Raw genomic sequence first — 21567 nt, 5'->3', positions numbered from 1 at the left:
ACAAAGGATAACTGTTATCAATTATGATAGAGATCTTTTGTCACTTGTTTTGTTTGCAGGTGTCTTTTATAAGACTTCCTATAATCCCTTCAGGAAGAAATATTTTCTCCTTTCTAAAAACAGTATTAGCTAAATATAAAAGCTCTGATCCCAGCCATTGTTGTTGATTCTTTGAGAGACATTTCCCAACATTCATTGTTTAAATGGTTGTCAGGAAGAATCAAGTGAAACTTAATAAACAATGCAGTAACTGGTTCATCTTACTTTGTGTGTAGAAGCTTTTTCTTGAGCGGATTTGCATTGAAGAAGTGGTCCTTTTTCTGAGTTACTGCTAGGATCATAGTGAAGCATTCCACCCTCTTACTATATTGGCAAGTGAGTGTATAATTTCTGCACAAATAAACACAATGTGATTGGACACCCAAAAACTACAATATAAACCCATTTAAATACCTATAAATAAATAAATAAATAATTGAAATCTACTAGTTTCGAGAATTTCCGAATTGCACCGAGTACAGATTTTAAGGCAATGCTAAAAATTCATAATGTTCTTTTTAGAGTGCCTAATAAGATTTATACACTGCACTACAGTCATAATGAGCATGTTTAGCCTAGACAGCTATACTGGATGAAAATTAATTCCTTGAACTAAAATAGTTGGATTTTTTACGTCTTCCGTTGAGTCAATGAGGAAGAAACAGTCCGTTCTCTTCAAGGCAGTGGATAGTTACTGTACACTTGTTTGTTAAAGCAAAAATAAAAGGTATATGGCAAGCATAAAAATGCATCATAGGCCTTGTGCATTCTTCTGAAAACCCGGCTAGATTTTGCAAAACTGTTGCTTTGTAATAGCCCCCAAAGTAGCAACTCTCGCTGTGTTTATAGTTTCCTGCCATCCTATAGCACACCTGTCTTTGGAGAGATTAGGGGCAGGAGGGACAGTCCTCACTAGGAGGCGGCAGGCTTTTTTTTTTTTATTCCACTTAACTTATGAATTTTAACAGCATAGGAGACATGCCGTGGTAGTGCAGTTGACTAGCTTTTTGTAGAAATTACTGCTGTATCTCCAAGATTTATAAATAAAAAATATGACAACACATTTTATGGCTATGTTTGATTGTATAGCTATTGAACAGAACTCTGTGGGTAGATGTGAAGTATAGAAACTGAAAAGAAACCAAAGGTTAAGTTACGCAATTCAACTGAGATATCTTTAATTGTACATTTGCAGTCCAGGTCAAAGCTCATTAAAGTAAAAAAAAAAAATGAACTTTACAGTCTGCAGTCTAAGCCTGTGCCTTATCTTCTATATTGGATTCTGTCTGGCCATAAGGTTCCATACCAGCTCTCCTAAAAAAATAAAATAAAAAGCAATTAAATATTCACTATGACACTTCTACTAAATACAGCACTAAATCAGGTAGTAATTAATGGTTGTAGGTTGATTCAGATAATCAAAAAGCTGAATGAACTTGTTCAGTGAAGGTGGTGGGTTGTTTTTTTTTTTGGTGAGCTCACATATTTTTAATAGCTCGCCTTAGTGCTGTCAGCCTCCTTAGCCTCAGTTCTGTATCTCGCTTTCTTTTTCCTATCCTGAGTTACGTATTTATGGCAGGTGTTTTCCAACTAAGTTAGAATCTCCTCAGGTAAAGGACTACTTGTGTGAATTACATTACAGGGCTTTAATACTTTCTAAGAGGATTTAAACATCTACTTCGTTTAGATATATATGCTTTATTTATGTATTTCTTAGTTTAATCAGAGGGCAGGCCTGACAGCAGCCTCCAAGAGCTACCCAAAGGCTTCTAACTTAGGTGGTATGAACTTGAGCATCCTATAAATAAGTTCACGGGGACTTAGGGGAGTCAGGTGCCACGTAAGATGACTGGGATTTTGTTACTTAATTTTCTTAGGCTCCTCTGAAAATAGCAGCTGATTTACTCAGTGTTATAACCCACTGTTGTTCTTCCTCCTGCCTTAAGCTCAGTGGGAGTACAAGGTTCTGTTGATGTGGACTTCACTGGTCGGTGTGGGGCTTGTAGTTTAAAATGCCATGGTTAAAATGCATAGCAACATCTAGCTCAATGCGACACTAATAAAACACACTGTACTAATTTGGGAAAAGGTCTCATAAGGAATAGAATAAAATAATTTAATGAGGACATATTAGGAATTAAGAATCCAATCTATTTAATAGTATTTTATGCACATTAGGCCAGATATTCCGAAGTGGCCAGTATTTTGGATGCTATATTTTTGAGAGCTCATCGAAGGCGTGTTTTTAATACCTGAATCTCACTTTGACTTCAGATAGATCTGCAGAGGCTTAACACCTTTAAACTGTGGTCTCAGGCAATGCAGGATGAGAACTCAAACTGATAAACTGCTGGTTGAAAATTTTATCTATAAACTGATTGAATACAAAGATGCTGAAATATATTTCAGATTTTCTTTTGGTTTAGTTAATTATTACAATAAATTCCAAAGGGACGGTTTTCTCTGTAGTTTCTTGCTCTTTTAATTCTTCAGTGATCCTATTACCTGTTAACAGAGTTGATTTTCTGCTTTAGTTTCTAGTGAATTTGAGTAACTTAATGTGATGGCCCCTTCATTTTGATTTCTTACCCTATGTTGGATGGAGGGGGGGAAAAAAAATCATGATCTGTTTTGTTTCTGGAGAACACTGTGAACATGTGAACTATCTGCAGCTGCCCTTGGAAAAGGGCAGTGATTTATTGAGGAAAACTGAATTGCAAAACCTTTTTCCTCCCCAAAATCAACAGCTTGACTGAGTTTAAATAACTGACTTTTCATATCCTTTCATCACGCACAAAGACCTAATCCTGAGACTACTTGAGCCACCAATGTAGGCTGTGGCTGAGACCACCACTGAATGTGCCATTCCCTTCTCACCACACACAAAACACATTGACTGCAGCTTTATGAAGTGAAAATGCTGAAGAAAAGGAAAATGTGAAGGAGGTGTCTGCAGTCATTTCTTTAAAAAAAAATTTAAAAAAAAAGGAAAAAAGAAAGAAAAAAGCTGCTGCATCTGGATATTAGGAACAAAAAGTGCCTCAGACTGGAATAATGGCTTGGGTCACTCGCTTTCGTATGTGCACAAGAGTGGAACTGCCATTCCTTGTTTCAGTACCACTGACCCCTGCATTTTATTGTGTGAAGATGTCAGGGAAAGTGTGTAGAAGGAATTCCAGGATCTTTTAGTTTAACAATGACGTTGTTATTTTGTGATTTCTGTGAGAGGTGGGGTTCTGCAGGGTTTGTTGTGTTGTTTTTTCCAGTTTAGCCAGGTTTTGCATGTATGCATGTCTGATTTTTAAGAGATATTTTTATTCATTAAAGAACAGTTCTTTCTGCGTGTTTGCATCTGTGCGTTTAAAATATGATCATAAATATGTTGTGAGACAATAACCAGTGGTGAGACCTTTGTTAAATGTCAGCATATTCTCTTTAGCCTGGTACGTAGAGCAGACCTGTATCTTGGAGACACCTTTTGGTTTCCCTTCTGCTGAATCCTGGTGGTTTTGTTTGATGGTTAGGTCACAAGATTGTGCAGCTGTGCTGAGGTTTAAATGACAAATAAATAAATTTTAAAAAAACCAGTTACCTGGTGGCACTTGACTGCTGAAATCTTATGGAAATTTTTCTCTGTGGAACTGATGTTCTAACTGTACGTTCCCAAGATGCATACTACGGTGCATCTTGCTACTGCATAATGAAAGACCAATTAAAACATGAAGAAAAATAATAGGCGTATATATTTTTTTATTGGTTACTTTAGAGCTCTAACTACAGAAAAGGTTAAAACGATCATTATGATAAAAGCCTAATTTTTGATATAGTCATTTGATAGTCATATGGGCTTTCAGTTTTGCTATTTTCTTTGCATTTTAAAAGGGGTTGTACACTGTGTTGTGTCGTTATCTCCTCATCCCCCCCCCCCCCCAAAAAAAAAAAAAAGGCAGTGTGAGAGGCTGAGGAGGAAGAAGAGGCTTGTGTTGCACTTGTGTCTCCAAGACCAACACACAGGAGCTGTGAGTTTAGCACAGACACTTGTCCAAATAATGCAGTTCTTTATTGACCTTTCATTCCTCTGTCCTTGAATGCCTTGATTGTTAAATCCCAGTAGCCAATTAGTCTTGTTGATGGTGGCCAGCAGTGGAGATAATCTATGCTGAAGCTATTGCTGGTCTTGACTCTGTACCTGTCATCACATTCCTTTGAATGTAAGGATGAGTGTCTTGCATCATATGGACTGCGTATTTACTCAGATTGATGGTATGTGTGTAGGATAAAACGTGTAAAGTCTGGAGTCACTGCTAATAGGTGGATTCCCCTGTTTAAACACAGACCTGGGTTTTCTAGGGATAGCTAAAGGTCTGTTGTCACTATAGCAGTCATGTGTAATCCAGCTCAATCCTTTCCCTCACCCTATTTTTTTTTTTTCCTATTTATGTTAGTGTGTAGAATTTTTATAAGAATAGATATGCATGTCATTCTCCACATGTTAGTGTCAAGGCAACAGATACCATTGCAGTAACAAAACTAATTTGTGTGGGAACATAATGTAACTTCTAATATTTTAGGGATTGTATTTACTTAGTATTAATAAGATTTTAAGATTAACCCCTTATCTAACATGGGAAAGAAGACAAAATAGTACTGAAAAATGCGATTTCATTACCTTTTTGTCATCTTGCTTCCTTGTATTTTCTTTACCACTTTTCTGCTTTTCTTGTTTTTCTTAACTCTTTTCCTTTTAGTTTTTATACTTCCCTACTTGTGTGGTAAATGTAGATAATACTTTCGTCACTGGGTGGTTCCTTCAATTTTCTCAATGAAATGTGGAATACTAGTGTTTTGAACATAGTACACAGAAAAATAAAGCTAACTTTCACTTAGTGGAATTATGTGTTCCCCATTTCTTTTTCTAGAGCATATGACCATTCTGAGATGCAGTTTTCTTAATTTCTCCGACGTTTTGAACAGATTGTGGCTTAGTGGTAGGAACACAAAAATGTAGTTGTTCTTGTAGTATTTTGGTATGTTGGACTGAAACCTGGCAATACAAAATTTCAGTCAGGTTTAAATCAGCTCTTCGCCAAATTGCCTTCTCTGTTTTCTTTATCAGATTACTCTCAATACATTTTCAGCTACTAGAAGGCAAGGTAGTTGTATGGAAGTCCACTGATGTGCCCCCATTCTGTGTGGTTTTGAAAATTTCCCCCCTTTTGGTTAAGGTGGAATTTGTAAAAGTTCCAGAGAGAGATTCTGTTCATCTGTGTCTCTTTACATCTATGGGAAGGTATTTTTTTGTTTGCTTTTTGTCCTGTGAAAGAGGGACAAGAAGTACTCAGATGTAAGTGAACTTATGTTCTGCAGTTTTCTCATTTTCATTTTGGTCCGTCTTTCTATATATACTACTTCTGCTTTTGGTGCCAAAGTGGGAATTTCTATCATTACTATTTATAGGTATTTACCTGACTTTTTAAGCATTATTGCAACCTTTCGCATCTGTAGCTCAAACTGATGGTTATTTTTAAGACTTCTGAAGATCATTAACATTTCTAACACTTCACAGTAGCTAGAAATCTTTTAATTCTGCTGTCAGTCATAGAGTGTAACAATCCTGTTCCAAATGGTGATAAGTACAAATCTTCTAGATTGCCTTAAACTACTGATATACTATAGATAGCGCAATGTGTGCTTACAAACAAATTAGGATTTCACTGTTTGGCAAAAGGACTGGAGATTTCACTTTTGATTCAAGAAGGAAGGAGAAACTTGGAAGTAATTTGAATTACTAAGCCATATAGCTGGTGTTTGCATGTGTGTGTGCGTGTGTTAAATCATTATGCATATTTATGCCCAAAACAAACATGTGGGACAAGGAATTATCTTTAGCCAAAAAAAAGACTGCATCTCTTAGAAATGTGCTGCCAGGGTTATGTGTGCATCTCATGCAGAACATAAGAACTTCTTCCGTGCCGAAGCTGATACTGTGGCTGCCTGGTGAACTCTGCAGCTGATTTGAAAACTCCAGGCGAATTTGTTCGTCAAAGGGTAGAGGCTTCAGTGTGGGCAGTTTTATACAGCAAAAGATGAGAGTTCAGCTGGGAACTGAATGTCACTTCTCTTTGGGAATCTCCATACCTCTTTGTGTTACATGGACATTACAGGATAGCTTTGTATAATTTATAAAAAAAAATAATTCATTTGGATTGCGCTCTTGAAATAGTAAAAATCTGCTTGTTAAGAAAGGCTCTTTCAAGGGCTCGATAAAAGCCATTCCTGCACTGTGGAAGAATAGGATGCTGAGTGATTGCATTTGCTTCCACAACCACACCCCTAAATCTTTTATTATTTCTGTTTTTTTTACGGATTTTTGAAATCAGTCTAATGTTTAAATAAGTAGAGCTCTTTTACTATGAAAGTCACTTGTATGCTAAAATAATGGTTTTAGATCTTCCCTTCTAAAACTGAAAATGTGCTGGCTTTGGTACCCAATTCAGTTGTCCATCCTTCTGTTAAACATAACATAGTACTGAGAAAAATAATTTTTCATTTTTCTCACTGATAGAAAGTCTGGATTTTTGGGTCAGACCTGGTATCAGTTAGTTACTTCAGTCAGTGTGTCTTTGTTGGTGGTTTGTGATAAACAAACTTCTGAAAAGTCTTTCTAATAAATCATGAATGAGCATGTGCTTACCACAGTAAATAATGTTCGTTCTCTGCCAAGGAAGTTTCTTTTTACTTCTTTAGATGCTGCTGGGTTCTGTACCTGCAGAGAATGGCTGAACTGGGTGAAACCTGATGGTGATGGTGAGAGGCTGGTGCTGATTAGTTAAAATATGTTTGCTGAAAGCGTCGGGCCACTGTTAAGCTTCCTGGAGCTGAGTGATCAGCGGGCAGAATGTAGTACTGAAGAACTATCAGTCAAGAGTTTATTTTGAATAGGAAAGTAGTATTTTATAGCCCTATCAGAGTGGCAAAGCTCTGGGGAAGTTAAGGGGGGAAAAAAAACCCACAAAACATAAACAAGCTAAAAAGCTTTTTTTGCATATCTGCTATGAAAGAGTGCGACCAGAAAAGAACAGAAGGTAGTTTTATTTCTTAGGATGGCCGATGCTGTAGTCCTTAATATTTTTCATAGTTTTCATTTAACTGGGGCAGAGGGGCTGCTGTGGAACTTACAGAAATATGAGTAGTACTTCATTCCACTTAAAAATAAATATATGAATAGTGTATTTTAAATAGCAAGAACAAACATTAAAATGCTTAAAAGCTTGTAACTGCTGTAAGGCTGAAGAGCTGTGTTACTGAAGAACTGATACTCTTTTTAACAGAAGAGCCCCCAGTTCAAACGTAGCACAAAGCTATTAAAGTTGCTGAAAGACCCAGAATTGACTTCTGGCAAAACAATTAGACTTGGCTGAACGGAAAAGGTCATGCAGTTGAAAATGAGGTATTCTTGGGGAGGGCGCGGGGCTGCTCTGGCATTATGGCCATGAGGGACAAGGGGCCCGAGGCAGGAAAATCCGTGTAGCTCAAAGACAAGAGTTTGCAAAACTGCAACGTATGGGGCAGCAGCATCTGTGGTGAGCAAAATTTTGCCAGACATTTGGTACAGCCGGGAAAAAAATGTGCACAGCATGGATGAAAAGGTTGTGGTAACATCATCATTAGCTCAGAGGAATTCCTTGCAGGAACAGCGGATGGTATTTTAGCAAATAAGTTAATGGACGAAACCGTAAGAACACTAAATAATGCCATGCAGGGTCACAGTAGGGGTCCATCTTAGGCCAGTGGTCTTTTTTCAGCAGTAACAATCGGAGATGTTATTTGGGGAGAGCATGAGAACCTGGCTGCTTTCTGTGGTCCACTCCCTGTTTAGTACCCCAGCATTCACCGGTTTATACTGGCGGTGTCAAAAGGTCTATCCCTTCCCAGTCCTTTTACTATCCATTTTTTGCATCATTTTGTATCAGCTTGTAAGGTCTGTCTTCTGCAATTTATAGTCTGAAAGCAGTGAGATATTTGTTGATTTATTTTTTTTTTTTTATTTTGTTCTATGTGTATGTGCCTCTTCTATGGAAAGAAAGCAAGAATTATCACTGAAAGAAAAACTGCTTTTAGAAGGGTTGTAAGTGGCATAAGACCGAGGACAAATATTGGTGAATCAGCCCTTGCTGGTAAAGTGCTAAACACATGAAGAAAAGAACAAAGTAGGAAATACACCATTTGTAGTAGTACTAAAGAGAAAAGCACCCATTGTTGAATCAAATGTTTTGATTTCATAGGGCCTGTGCTCAGTGGGACTGTCTTGGGCTCGTATAGCTGTGGAAAAGTTTTGGAAATGGCTTCTAAGAGGTAGGAGGGGAGCAGAAACTGTCAAGCCATTCTTTATTTCCCTTTAAAAATACCAGTTATTTGGCAGCAGGGACTGATAGAGGAGATATAAAAGTGCATTGCTCTAGAAATCTTGAAGGGAGTGGAACAGCCAACAAAGTGACCACACTTTGTGATGGGGCGGGGTGTGGGGGGTGTTGGAGTCACAAAACCCGTAAATTAATATAATGGAAAGGGATGCTTTCCGCTACCTGAGAAGAAGAGTAGCTCTGAGAGGGCTGGATGGTGACAGACATTTTTCTGTATTATTTCAGGCAGGTTCTGGCAAGAGCAGTTGAGAAAGCAAAGCGTGTGCGTGTTCTGCACTCTCTGATTAATGCTTTTTCCTCAAGCTGCCGTGTAGAATTGTGCTTGGCATCTGAGCTGTTCCGCAGGAAGATACGACATATTTGTCGTGGTACAAAGAGCATTATAGTTTATGTGAACAGCTTTTTGTGTGTGTGCCTTTTTTCCCTTGGGAAGAGAACAGTGTAAGAATATAGCCAGGGACTGTGGACATTTACAGGAGAGGACGACAAACTTAGCACTGCTGAACAACCAAACATATTAATTTTTTATATCATTTTTATAGAGAGATCAGAATAAAGTTATAACTAACTCCCTATAACTTCAAGAAGAGGACCTCTTGCTTTTGTATAGATCCTCATTGCAAAGTTGTGCTTTGCTGCCCATATCACTGAGAACACTTTTATGCAGAACTGCTGAGTGGGCACAAGGTGCAATAGAAGAAAAGCATTTGAGAAAACCAAATTAAAGGTAGTCCTCAAGTTTTTACTGCTTGTAAACAGAAAAATACATTGTCCACAGACAATTTACCAGAATGGGTGTTGGCACTGTCCTTTCTTGTGTGACAGTACTGCTTTCCATGTACAGTGGGTATGAACAGGAGCTGCATGTAGAGGTGCATAAGTAGAGATCATAGATTTGGCTCTGATAAAAGCCTTTTTTTCCCCATGGAAAAATCTGTGTTAGCTGGAAGTAACTTATTACTGTGGCCAGAGGGTCCTGGCAACACCTTACAACTTCTTCTTACATGAGTGAAGACAATTTATTATAAGAAGAAAATAACCTCTGAATGATGTAGCAATGTAACGTGGAGTTTTAAAGGATGAGTATTTCGAGTGTCTGGCAGAATCACAAAGTCCAGAGCTTGATTATGCATGTTTCTAAAGCATCAATATCTAGGAGTCTCAGACAACATATGGACTATGATTGTTGAGAACTGCTACTGGGATCAAGACCTGCATAAGACGATTAAACCTCTTGGCCCAGGGTTCCCAGAAAGCCTGTTTCTACCCCTTGTTGTAGGGTAAGAGGTTATTGATGATAGGATGCTGTTGAAATACAACAGAATAGTGGCAGTGCCAATGTATTAAAGAAAACACCCTTCTTATTATAAGGTCACTTGTTAAAGAACAATTGGACACAGTTCTCCATGATCTCAAACAAATATTAAGGCTTCTCTTTTAATGGCAAAACGCATGCCAAGTCAAATGAATGAGCATGTTGGTGGCACAGAAAACATTTGCCCTGAGGAGCTAAATATATGCTTGTTCGCTTGGAAAAACAATGATTCAGAAAGACTGTCTTATAGAGAGAAGAACAAATAAAAGGTACTAGCACTAAGGATGTGACTGGGGATTTTGAATGCGTTTCTGTGGTATATCTGACAGGTGTATCCAGCCCATTTGCAGTGACATATGGATTTGGTAACCTCTTGTCGACTAATTGTAAATAGCAGGATTCAGAGGAGGAGAGGGTGTCTCACAGAAGATAAGACAAGCTTGCTGGTTTTGAAGCTTTTTAGAGCTGCCAGTGTTTAGTTCTTACTTTTTTTCTTTCGCTTAGTTTATCTGAAATTACAATTTTCATTTCTTTCCCAGCTGTGCCTTTTTTCCCCCCTTTCAGTGCGTTGGTTGTCTTGTCTTTATATTCCCAATTTTCTTGTGGATACACATTTTCCTAAAGCTGAATTAACACTGACTGAGAGCCGTCATTCTTGTTCAAAGATTGCTGTCACTGGTTGCTTCAGAAAGGGATGATGTCTGAGATGTCTCTTAAATATTGGAGCTATGTGCAATGCTTTTTCTCCTGTACTCATAAGTCTTCATTGCATTTTCTCTCAAGACAAATCCGTCCTTGACAGTTTGATGCAAGCAGTAGTATAAACAGCCTTATGTACATTTTTTAACCAGTTCCAAAGGAAAACCCATGAATTTTATTAAAAAGGTAGTTTAAAGACTAGACTACATGCTTCAGCTTGGCCACTTTGAGTAAAATGAAGTGGAGCTGTTCATGTACAAGGATTACGGTGCAAAAGTAAAGGGTTTCCATTTGGATGTTTCTTGGGGTTTGTATTTTTTTGTTTTTTTTTTTTTTTTCAATAAAAGAGGAAAAAATGCAAAAAAATCTACGATGTGGTTCAATATGCTGCTCGGGATGCAGCTGGCCCGAGTGAAGTGTTTATTGCTCCGATCTGCTCCTTGCAGTGTTTTCTCCCCAGGGAAGCTTGTCCGCTGGTGAGCCAGGTAACCCGCCGCCTGTGCAGTTGTGCTTTAACAGCCAGTCCAAACAGCCCGGGTTGAAAGAGCTTTTTAAAAAAAAAAAAAAAATGTTTGAGGAAAAAGAAAATGTCAGAACCGGATTTAGGGATTGATTGTGCGTGCAATTATTTGGCAGAGCCAATGAGGAAATAATTGTAGTCAAGGGGGAGGGGAGGAGAGGGAGGAAGGGTGATGCCACGCAAGTATGAACAGAGTGGGGTTTTGTAGTTTGTTCACCTGGCTGTACTTCAGACAGCAGAGCCTGACTGAGGCAGTGTAAATGCAGTTAAGGTTACAAACTTGAAATCCAGGATATGCAGGATATGCACTGCTGCTATTAAATTTGTATGGCTTCGTGGCAGCGTCCATGGGCTGATACAATCCTTGGGAGTGCATATTGGGGTGCAGGGAGTAGGAGTTGGGGGCTGCGGCAGGGTAGGTGTGTTTGACTTTTGCTTAAATATTGGTAAAACCAGTCCTGGAACACTGCAGTTCTTGGGTGGCATTTGATGGCAGATTCAGTCATGAAAATCTAGGTATCTGCTTGTTGGGCTTTAGATGCTTACTTTCCTATAGTCAGAGGGCATCTAGTCAATGCAGTTAGTGGACTCAAGAGAAGTATTCAGCCGTAGGGTCACTAGGTATCCACTTAAAGGTCAGATGAATCACTTTCTAAACTTGTGAACTAGGACAGGAGTTTCACTATGTAGGTCACAGGTAGACTCCCACGTTCAGGTTTCTGAGTCTCAAATCCCATCCACCTGGGCTCCACTCATTCATTAGACATCCTACCAAGTCACCAGCTGCAAGTCCAGAATGGCATGGTTCCTATGGCAGTAGGTCCCATATCATAGCTGTCAAACCCATGTGGATGACTTGGTGTCACAAGTCACACTAGGAACTTACATAGACACACAGCTGCATGGTACCCCTTATGCATATATTTTGTAAGAAATGCTGAAATACATTGTAAGGTCCATTGAAAAACAAAACCACAAAATTTCTTTTTGAATTATGGAAGAAAATGGAAGACCTCAAAAGATCTGACTCTTGAGCCTGTTAGAGACTAGACAGGTGTTTTATAGGTACTTCCACGAGGACATAAAGGACTCTAAGGACCCACTGGAGGAAAGTGCCAACAGACCTGAGGGATTCAAAATGGGGTCCTACATGAAGTACAGGCATCTTTTTCAAAGAAGTACTAAGTCAAACGTGAAATATTGAGTTGAGGGTATAACTGTTACAGAAGGGCAGTGATCTACAGGACGGAAGGGTAGACATTCTTATGAGACATCTTGAACTCTAAATTTTGCTCTTGCATTTTTGTCCTGTCAACTTTATTAAATGACTTCAAATGGCTTACAATTTGCCATAAGGTTTCTAACATTATCTAAATGGTATAGTTTCTGCAGCAAAGGGAAAGGCTTATAGCTTGTGATATAAGTGTGGCTTGTAGCTTGTAATTCCCATGTTTTTCCAGATTTTTATGTGTTTTTCCTGTTGTTTTTTTACCTTGCGTTTAATGTTTTTTCTCTTGTGTGGTTGTGGTACAGAAATACCTTGTTCAAGACCTGTTTGAGGTAGAAGCTCCTATAAGAATTACGAATATGTAGGTCATCAGAAGATGAAGGGAAAGCACGTGTTTCGCAAGGGAATGTGCCGATCAGAGTATTCATTGCCCCAGAGGGTTATAGGAGGGTATGCTTACCTCAGTAAGAGAGGAGATGTTTTGAGGGAAAACAAGCCACAGTGAACGGAGTGACTGACCAAAGCATGAGGGAAATCCTTCAGGACTTTTGCAAGCAAGAGGGTGACTCCAACAGAAATGGCACGTGCTTTTCTGTACTCTAGGGATGAAGTATGTGCAGTCTGCGCGTGGGAGATTCTTCTCTCTCCAGGGAAACTGAAGCAAATTTGAAGGTGGACATTAGACAGTATGTCTCCGTTTGGAAGCAAATTAGATTTCTTCATCCAGGTCTCTTCATTCTTGGTAGCCTGTATATCTGATGTCTTTTGCATAGGGTGGCCTTGTTTCCAGTACTGTGCAGATAGCTATAAAATGTAATTAATCAGCTTCTGTTGGGGTTTTTTTTATTATTATTTGGCTGTTGTTTTCTGCACAGTTATTACAGAAGACTTTTAAATGCTGCAATTAGGAAATACAGTAAAAGATGTTGGTTATGTAGGTCATATTTCTTTCATGTAGGGAAATCTTACCTGCTTAGCCTTTTGATGCAGTTTTCAATTGTCAGCTGATTGTGCTAGACAGGGTCTAGATCCCCAGCCCTGAGCGTTTCTTGCTGGGCAAACTGAATACCCAGCTCACTGCTTGTCTCCAGAGAGGAGAGCGGTCAGACTACTCGTGTGATCATTATCATCAGCCCACTGGTTATCTTGGGTCCTCCAGCTTGCAGGCGGTGAATCTACTAGAAGTTGGGGCAGTCTCCAGCTGAGGAGGTTAGCTGTCCCTTGTGAAACTCGGGAGCAGGAACCTTTGCCTTACCTCACGCAGTGAGTACATGATTACAGCCTGCAAGTGGCTGTGTCTGGCTTTCAGGCTGCTTCATTAAGAGTTAATTTATATGCACGTTTGGTTTTCCAAAAAAACAACACACATGACTGATCCACCCTATCATAAATTTTTATAATGATAAGGTGGTGCAGGCTCATCTAAAATTCCTTCCAAAGGCGGTGTCAGATTTTTACTTTAGTCATCCTAACCATCTTTTCCTTCCCTGTATTTTCGCCGTAGCAAGGCTTTGTTTACATGAGCTGGATCCTAATAGTTCTACTCCCACTCCTACCCCCACTGGCACTTTGCAACACACTGTAGATTATCATCAGTAAAACTTCTAGTTTTAACTTTAGTTCAGGCTTTTTTATTTTTTATTAAGAAGCATTTATTTTCCTTGGAATTCTTTTCCTTGAAGCAGCTTTCCTCAGCGCTTCGCTTCAGGTTTGCGGCTGATGGTATGAGGAGACAGAAGTACTTCAGAAACTGCTTTTTTGTGACTGTCTAAGAGGTGATGGAGGGAGAAGGCAGCAGGTGTATAAAGCAGATTTGGGAGTGAGTTGTTAGAGGAAGGAACGGACTTTGAACTCCATTTGCCGATGAGAAATTAGAAAGTAGTGGATGGCTGCTAGGTTTGGCAGAGACAATGGGCAGTACTGGGGAAAACAGTGATCTAGACAGGAGAAAATTTGAAGGAGGTCAGGAATCTTTATTTCCTTTCTCCTCATCCACAATAAAAATGAAATACGCATACAAGGTTTTAAAGAACGCCGGAGAAGTACAAGGTAGAGAAGGTCTGACGGCAGCGCTGATGAGGAGCCAGGGTGCTTTGTTTTGCTTTGTGCTGACATAACCTTGGGCGTAATTGATCCAAGTGAAGTACGGTGCACTCTCGCTGCCACCTTACTGCCTCGTGATGAAATCTAGGTAAAATGTTTGCAATCTACGTATCTAGAAGGTCAAACAACATGATGCCGTCAACACCTTAACCCACGGATGAGCAGTGTAGTGGTAATGCAGCTTCCTTCAGAGCTCCTACCCCGTATCTACCCTATAGCTATTTTCCTTAATAGATTTATGAGACCGTATAATGTGCTTTCAGGATCTGAGGTGCAAGGCTGTTACACTGATAAATCTTCTATCGTGAGCTAAGATCTTGCTTAGAGCCGAAGACTGCATTATGCTGACTCATGCAGTTGTAATGCGTAAGGTGTGTGGCTTTGCTCTTTGGTCAGGTGAAATTAGGGTAAAGTCAGAGAAGCCTCGAGAAAAAAACAAATGTAGGGAAAAGGTGCTTGGTTTTGGCTTTAGAGTGTGTGTGTGGGGGCTACCTGAAATGCAGTGTTTCATAGGCGCTTCCAGGGAAGGGGTTTGAAAATCCAGGCGGCTTTCTGGTATCCAACCTTAGCTCACGTGTTGCTTAACTTTTCCAGCTTGATGCACAGATACAGGGACGGAAGCCTTTTTGCTGTGAGACACACATTCTCAGCACCCAGTGGTCACTAACGCATTTTTGGCCTCCAAAAATCAGGCAGCCACAAAGCTCACCTGTAATCTACTTGTGTGTCGTACGTGATGATGAAGGCGGCGGCTCCTCTACAGTCCCTAAAAAGGAAACCTTTTAGAAAATATTGCCATTTTGAAGGATTTGTTAATTAAAACAATACAGGAATTTAGCGTTGAGCTCAAATTTCAGTTTTCTGGTTTCTGTGCAAGCTGAGTTTCTTTTTGTATGTTTGGGGTTTTTTTTTCCCCCCCCCCTTTTTAAGGAGCAAATGAACACACCCTGATTTCATTATGCCAGGACTCCTGGCATACATACGTACATACACAGCTGGTGTTCTGAAATAAATTTGTGTACAGATAATGCTTTTCATAGTGTATCCAAACTGAAAATTTGATGTGAAGAAGTCTGCAGGAAATGTGGAATTTAATCTGGAAAGCGGTGCCAGGATCCACTGACCTAAGCAACACAGCTTCATTCCACATTATATCTAGTTTTCTAAGAGTAAATTCAGGTTTAGCCCAGCCGTTCATCTCATACTCTGAAGTAAACCTGGTAAAACTAGCCTCTTATGACACTTCTTGCACAGCGTTATTTGTAATGTTTCCCAAAGCAATCCTTTGGGAAGAGAAAGCTCACTGATAGCAGGTTTTCTTTCTAAATGGGACAAAGTTGTTTTTAGGAAAAAGTTACAAGCCTGTGTTGAAAGTCGGTCTTCCAACTGTCAAGTCTTTCAACTGAAAGTCAGTCTTTCAGCAGTTTATTTTTACCTGGAGTGAAAAAACATATCCCTGATTCACCAGGTAGACAACTGATCTTTAATGGACACAAACTATTTCATTAATCATCTATTTTGTTACAGCAGTCACAGAATAGTCCACGAAGAAAGACACTGATGTTCAGTCAACCAGTTTTGTAACTACATTTCTTAAAGAACAAATAATGCGAAGAAAACCATAAATGGCACAATTAGTCAAATTAAAATCGTAAAGTCTTCAAGTTACTTAAAAATAGATGTTGCTCATATGTTATACAATGCATCCGCTCTTAAATTTGATGGTTATGTTTAAATATTTAAGTGTTTCAATAGTGTTAAATAGTTTTATACTTGTTCTAAATTAAATTCTTCTGACAAAGAGTTTTGTATTTTATTTCTATTGTGTTACAGACTCTCCTACAGATTTTTGGTGTGGTGGCTGTGGCTGTGGCAGTGATTCCTTGGATACTCATACCCTTAATTCCACTATTTATTCTTTTCATTTTTCTTCGACGGTATTTCTTAGACACTTCAAGAGATATTAAACGTCTAGAATCCACAAGTATGTAGTTTGGTGGGACTTTATATTAGTTTGAACCCTGCTTATTATTATGTGAAATGCTAGTATTTTATAGACAATCCATCAAAGATTTTTTTTCTTTTGCTATGCAAATAATTTCCTTATTGCCTTGGTTCTCAACTAGTAAATTACATACTTAATTCCTGTTTTGCATAATGATAAGCCTTAGGTATGCCAGTTTAACTATCTGTAAGTAAAGCTAGTTAAGAACATGCTAAGTTGCTGGTCTTTGGGACCTTGCATGCACATACTAATGGTGTTTCTGACCTAATCTGATTCTTGTGTCTGACTTTAGCTTGACTGTGATATGAAATATTAAGCATTATGAATAACAAACATGGGTGCCTCGTGTCATTAATAAAGCTCAAAGAATTTCCTCAGCGACAGCTATTGTTAAAAATGTAAGACATTTTTTGTATAAATTAATCTGTCTGGCTGTCTGACTGATTCTCATTGAGTAAGAGGAATTTGGTTGAAGATATCACATATTTATTCTAAATGGATGCAGTACAGTAACTGGTATGGCTAAATATAAAGTAGTAGGATTAAAGATTAGTGTGGTACAAAAAGAATTAAATGTTGTCCTTCAGCTATTGCTAAGTTACTCTCATTTCCCTTTGTAGCTCGCAGTCCAGTGTTCTCCCACTTGTCGTCATCCCTTCAGGGACTTTGGACTATTCGGGCTTTGAAAGCAGAGGAAAGATTTCAAAAATTATTTGATGCACACCAAGACCTCCACTCAGGTTTGTGATGAATTGACGTGAAAAATCAAATACTTTGCTCTGTAGGAGGGAAATACCTTATGCCCTCAGCAACATGTATATAATGTACATTAAAATCAGTAGGAGCTGCGTACTTGTCTCTTTAGGGTAAAATTTCTCTAGTAGAACAAAAAAGTTATTATCTGTCTAGATTTTGAGAGTTTACTTTGGGCTGTAATGTAATTTGAGATACCCACGCATATGTTTTAACAATGTCTAAGATAAACATTTTAAAGTATGCCTGATAAGAATACTTAAAGAATCATTTTTGACATTTTCCTGGATTCCATCATTAAAAAGAGAGAGAGGGAAAAACAAGCTGTATTATGAAGCATTTAATATTAAGTAGTGTGCTAGGACAGGGAAGAGATTATTAATATAAATCATCTTGGAAAAGTTTCATAAATTCCACTTCGTTTTTACTTTGAGCAGTTTTCAGGGCTCAGATCTAATACATGGTATTAACATGACTAGAAGGTGTAAAATATTAGTATTCTGCAAGCGTAAGTACTATAATTCAGATTTGCGCTTTGATTCTTTACCTTTCGTCAACTAAATGTTCTCCATTACAATGTTTTTCAAGATGCAGCAGAATACAAATTTGCATTTTGTGTTTGTTAGGCAAGATCTTGAATTTCCTCTGTCGTAAGACACACAAGTATATTCTAAGACATACAAGTACGTTTATAGCTTTTTTGTAATTTATGGGCTTCTAAGGTTTCATACCGGACCAGTTGATCTTTTCTGAAGTATGGTTATCACAGGCTGTAGAATCGCGCACACTGACCTTCGTGTTTAGCCCAGTAACTTGTGACCGGGAAAACATATCTTCCAGGGAGGCTTTGAATTCCCCATTTCTTAATAATTTCAAGTTACTAGTAATCTGACCAAATCAATTTTACAGTAGCGGATAGCGAGGGAACACAAAGTTGGTTTTTAGGCTTTGTATTAAAAGCAATCTTTAGCTGATAAACTGCATACAAAAGTTTCACTAGACAAAGAGGACCGTGACCTTTAAAAGAAATATTTTCTTGTATTTTAAGGTCAGATCTAAGGAACATAAGCACACTATTTTCCAGTCGATTTTATGCGTCTCTCTAAGAAAACTGTCAGTAACACCACTGCTGGGCAGTTCAGGAATGTGCTTTTGAGATCAAGCTTCAGTGCTTACAGTCGCACTTTTTTGTGTACCTACATGCTTCATCTTGGTGCTTTTCCCACCAGAGGATTTGGGGTGGGAAATACCAGCTTGCTTAGTCTGTGTGCGTGTGTGTGGTTTTCGGTCCTCGGAGGGAATATGAGCCAGTAGTGTGCCTGGGCAGCAAAGAAGGCCAACATCTGGACAACAGGAGCACAGCCAGTGGAAGGAGGGAAGTGATTATCCCCCTTGGCACTTGTTAACCCACATCTGGAATACTGCATCCAGTTTTGGACCCCCAGATACAGGAAACGCTCTAACAAACTGGAGTGAGTTCAGTGGAGGGACCACTGATGGTGGATGGTGAGGGAACTGACAGGAAAGATTCCCTGTGAGGAGAGGCTGAGGAAACTGGGCTTATTCAACACGCAGAAGAGAAGGCTTACAGAGGATTTAACAGCTGCCTTCCAGTACCTGCAAGGACGTTACCAAAAATGTAGTCAGGCTCTTCAGCCGTACATGGTGGGAGGAGCACAAAAATGGGTAGAAGTGGAAACAAGAGAGGTTTAACCTGAATACTTTTTAACCTGAATACTAAAAACTTTTTCACCACGAGGACAGTCAGTCAGAGGAACAGGTTGCCCAGAGATGTTGTGCAGGCTCCATCCATAGAGATTTTCAAGACTCGAACTGCATAAAGCATGGAGCAGCACGGTCTGACCTCAGAGCTGCTCCTGCTTTGAGCCGGAGGCTGAACTAGAGACCTCCAGAGGTTGCTTCCACCCTGAATGATTCTTTGATACTAAATACGTGCAAGCAATAGCCGAGAGAAGAGGATGCCTTTCGTACTAGTTCACAAATTTGGAGTCCTGGGTTCTTAAGTTTCCCAAAGAGTTTTAAATTCTTCCCTGCATCGTAGAAGGCTCTCCCAACCAGCAATGTGTTTGTTTACTGCTTTTGGCTGGAGTGGTATCCTCCTCGCTTCTTAGGGCTGAACATGGGAAACGGGACACTCGCTTTGAACCTTCCTTCAGGGATGCCTATGAATTTGATATTAAATAATCTTTAGATAAGAAACATCTAAAAGGCATGCTGAGGTTTGACTAAACCTAAGTTTCCTTCCGGCCAGTGCAACATCTCTATAAGCAAATTCATGAGTCATCAGAAGTTACATCATGGCGAGTCTTTCTTAGTCCCCATGAATGCTGTATTCCTGCATGCACGGTGACCCTGGTTACAGAGGGAGGCTGCAGAATGACCTGTCTCAAGCTGACAGTTTAGTGCAACAGGATCAATGGAGCAAAACCTGGGAGCTGAAAAATCTGCAACCCAAGTGTCCCATTTTCTGGTCTTACAACTACACTATTGCACCATAAATGACCTTCCATGTCACCAGGAAGCCCTGTAGGCTCTGCTTCCAATGCCACTCAGCTCCTGGGTTTCAGAGAGGTACCTAAATTATCACAGTGAATTCAATTTTTGGAAGTACGTTTATGATTTGATGTGGCACTGTCTTCTGCATGTATCGTTCCATGTGCTTAGGTGTATGACTGTCCATTAGACCACAGCAGATGTCTTTTGTTTAATGAAACCGGTGGTCAGGCATATGCAGTTATAGAGTTGCTGTAAATGGGACTAAGAGGTTACCAGGTCTGGACCTTACTTGGCTGCCTCTTGTCATCCTCACTTGCCCTCCCCTGCCCTCCCAAAGTTACTGCCCTCCTGCGCTTCTGTTGTCTGAATTATTGATTTGCTCACTCTGTAATCTGGCTGTCCAAAATGATCTGGCTTAAAAACAGACTCACCTCCTCCCTTTTTCTATACAAGGGAGGGGTTTTTTTTAGTTTGAATCTTTCCCAGCACTGGGCTAAGGAACAGTGGAACAGTTGAAACAGCACTGATCTTTAGCATGGAGTAATGACAAGCAATGCAGAAAGGCTTGGAATGGTGACCTGCTGCTGTGACTTGGTAGCAGCTGGAACAATTCATCTGACTGCAGCCTAAGCAATAAATAATGCCATACTTTGTTATGGCTACTTGACTTCTGGTTTTGGCTCTGAATTCAAACGTTTTGCCTTCTGTATTACGATGTCTTTTGCTGCCGTCTCCTGTATCTTGTACTGCAGCATATCTATCTGGGATGTAATTTAGCACCGAATTGTGGACACCTGGATGTAAGCGCCCAGTGGAGATGTCCACCTGTGAGCTTCTCCAAAAATAGATATGTGCATTTAGTCAGTTAAATAGCTCTGTAGCTCCACTGGCTGTATTGAATAGCTCTTATGGGACCTTAACTGGCTGCAGCTGCGTTTTGAATAAATGGACCATGCTTCGGGCCTTGATTGTTTTTATTTTTCTTCCTATTACTGTTTGTTATACTCACTGTGGTTGCTATCAGTGTGAAAACTAGGTTAGACCATTTCAGGAAAACTGGATAATATTCTGATTATCATCAGTCCATACAGACGTGCACTTGAAGGTGGCAGTGTTTTTTTTTAACAACTTAAAATATCAACACGAATCAATTTAATAATAATTACACAGCTTAGTTTTCTAATAATCCACTGTTCTTATGTCTTTGTAAAATATACGTTAGAGGCCTGGTTTCTATTTTTGACGACCTCGAGGTGGTTTGCTGTGCGTCTGGATGCCATCTGTGCCATTTTTGTTATAGTGGTTGCTTTTGGTTCCCTGCTTCTTGCCAAGAGTAAGTACAGATGTTAGAAAAAGTTCACCCAGTAATTACCATGTATAGTAATGTCTAATTCTTTTTCATAGTTTGCTGTTTCTAATTGTTTAAGGACTGTAATTAAGTTAAATGTTTCTTTCTAGATCATGATCTCTTCCTTGGTCTAGGGCATTGGGGCTGTATCTGCTTTGCTGCAAATACTGGAGGCAGTTCAGACATCTTCTGGGCTTAGGCATGCATCTGCCATCGTCTCCAAATGTGCATACAAACTTGCAGATCTGTAATCTTCACTTTTGAGATTCTGGCTTTCACAGCAATAACAACAAATAAATCTTTTTCTTTTTCCCCACCTTTGCCTTTCTTTTTTAGGCCTACAGGGCTTTCCCTTTCATACTGAAACACCCACGGAGCCGCTTCTTAACAGCTTTTTTCCTTTCTACGCATGGCACAGTAGGCCAAAAGGCAAGCTAAAATTCCTAGGGATACTTTCCTAATATCTTGGATCAGCAGGATAGGCCAGTTCCAGAAATAAAATCGCCTCATAATAATACATTTTATGTTCACTGTCACTCATGAACTGTCATTAGCGTATGCATCATCCAGGATGTAATTGGGTTAGATGTACTAGAATGAGATAGTCATCTAAAATA

At 39.4% G+C, this 21567-nt stretch overlaps 1 protein-coding gene across 4 annotated transcripts in view; it reads left to right on the top strand.

Moving 5' to 3' along the window:
• The window catches only part of ABCC4 (ATP binding cassette subfamily C member 4), a 156944-nt gene that overhangs the window by 92370 nt on the left and 43007 nt on the right, over window positions 1–21567 (top strand). For 3 of the 4 annotated variants that reach the window (XM_054213223.1, XM_054213215.1, XM_054213240.1), the window contains 3 exons: window positions 16161–16311; window positions 16953–17072; window positions 20825–20935. In XM_054213223.1, the coding sequence (XP_054069198.1) occupies window positions 16161–16311; window positions 16953–17072; window positions 20825–20935 (382 nt within the window). The remainder of the gene's footprint in view (window positions 1–16160; window positions 16312–16952; window positions 17073–20824; window positions 20936–21567) is intronic. The other variant, XM_054213231.1, reaches the window with a different exon arrangement.

Source organism: Rissa tridactyla, chromosome 1 (assembly GCF_028500815.1).
Source record: "Rissa tridactyla isolate bRisTri1 chromosome 1, bRisTri1.patW.cur.20221130, whole genome shotgun sequence".
NCBI classification, from domain to species: domain Eukaryota; kingdom Metazoa; phylum Chordata; class Aves; order Charadriiformes; family Laridae; genus Rissa; species Rissa tridactyla.
Note: the sequence above shows the minus strand (reverse complement) of the source record. Positions and strands in the feature narration are given on the sequence as shown.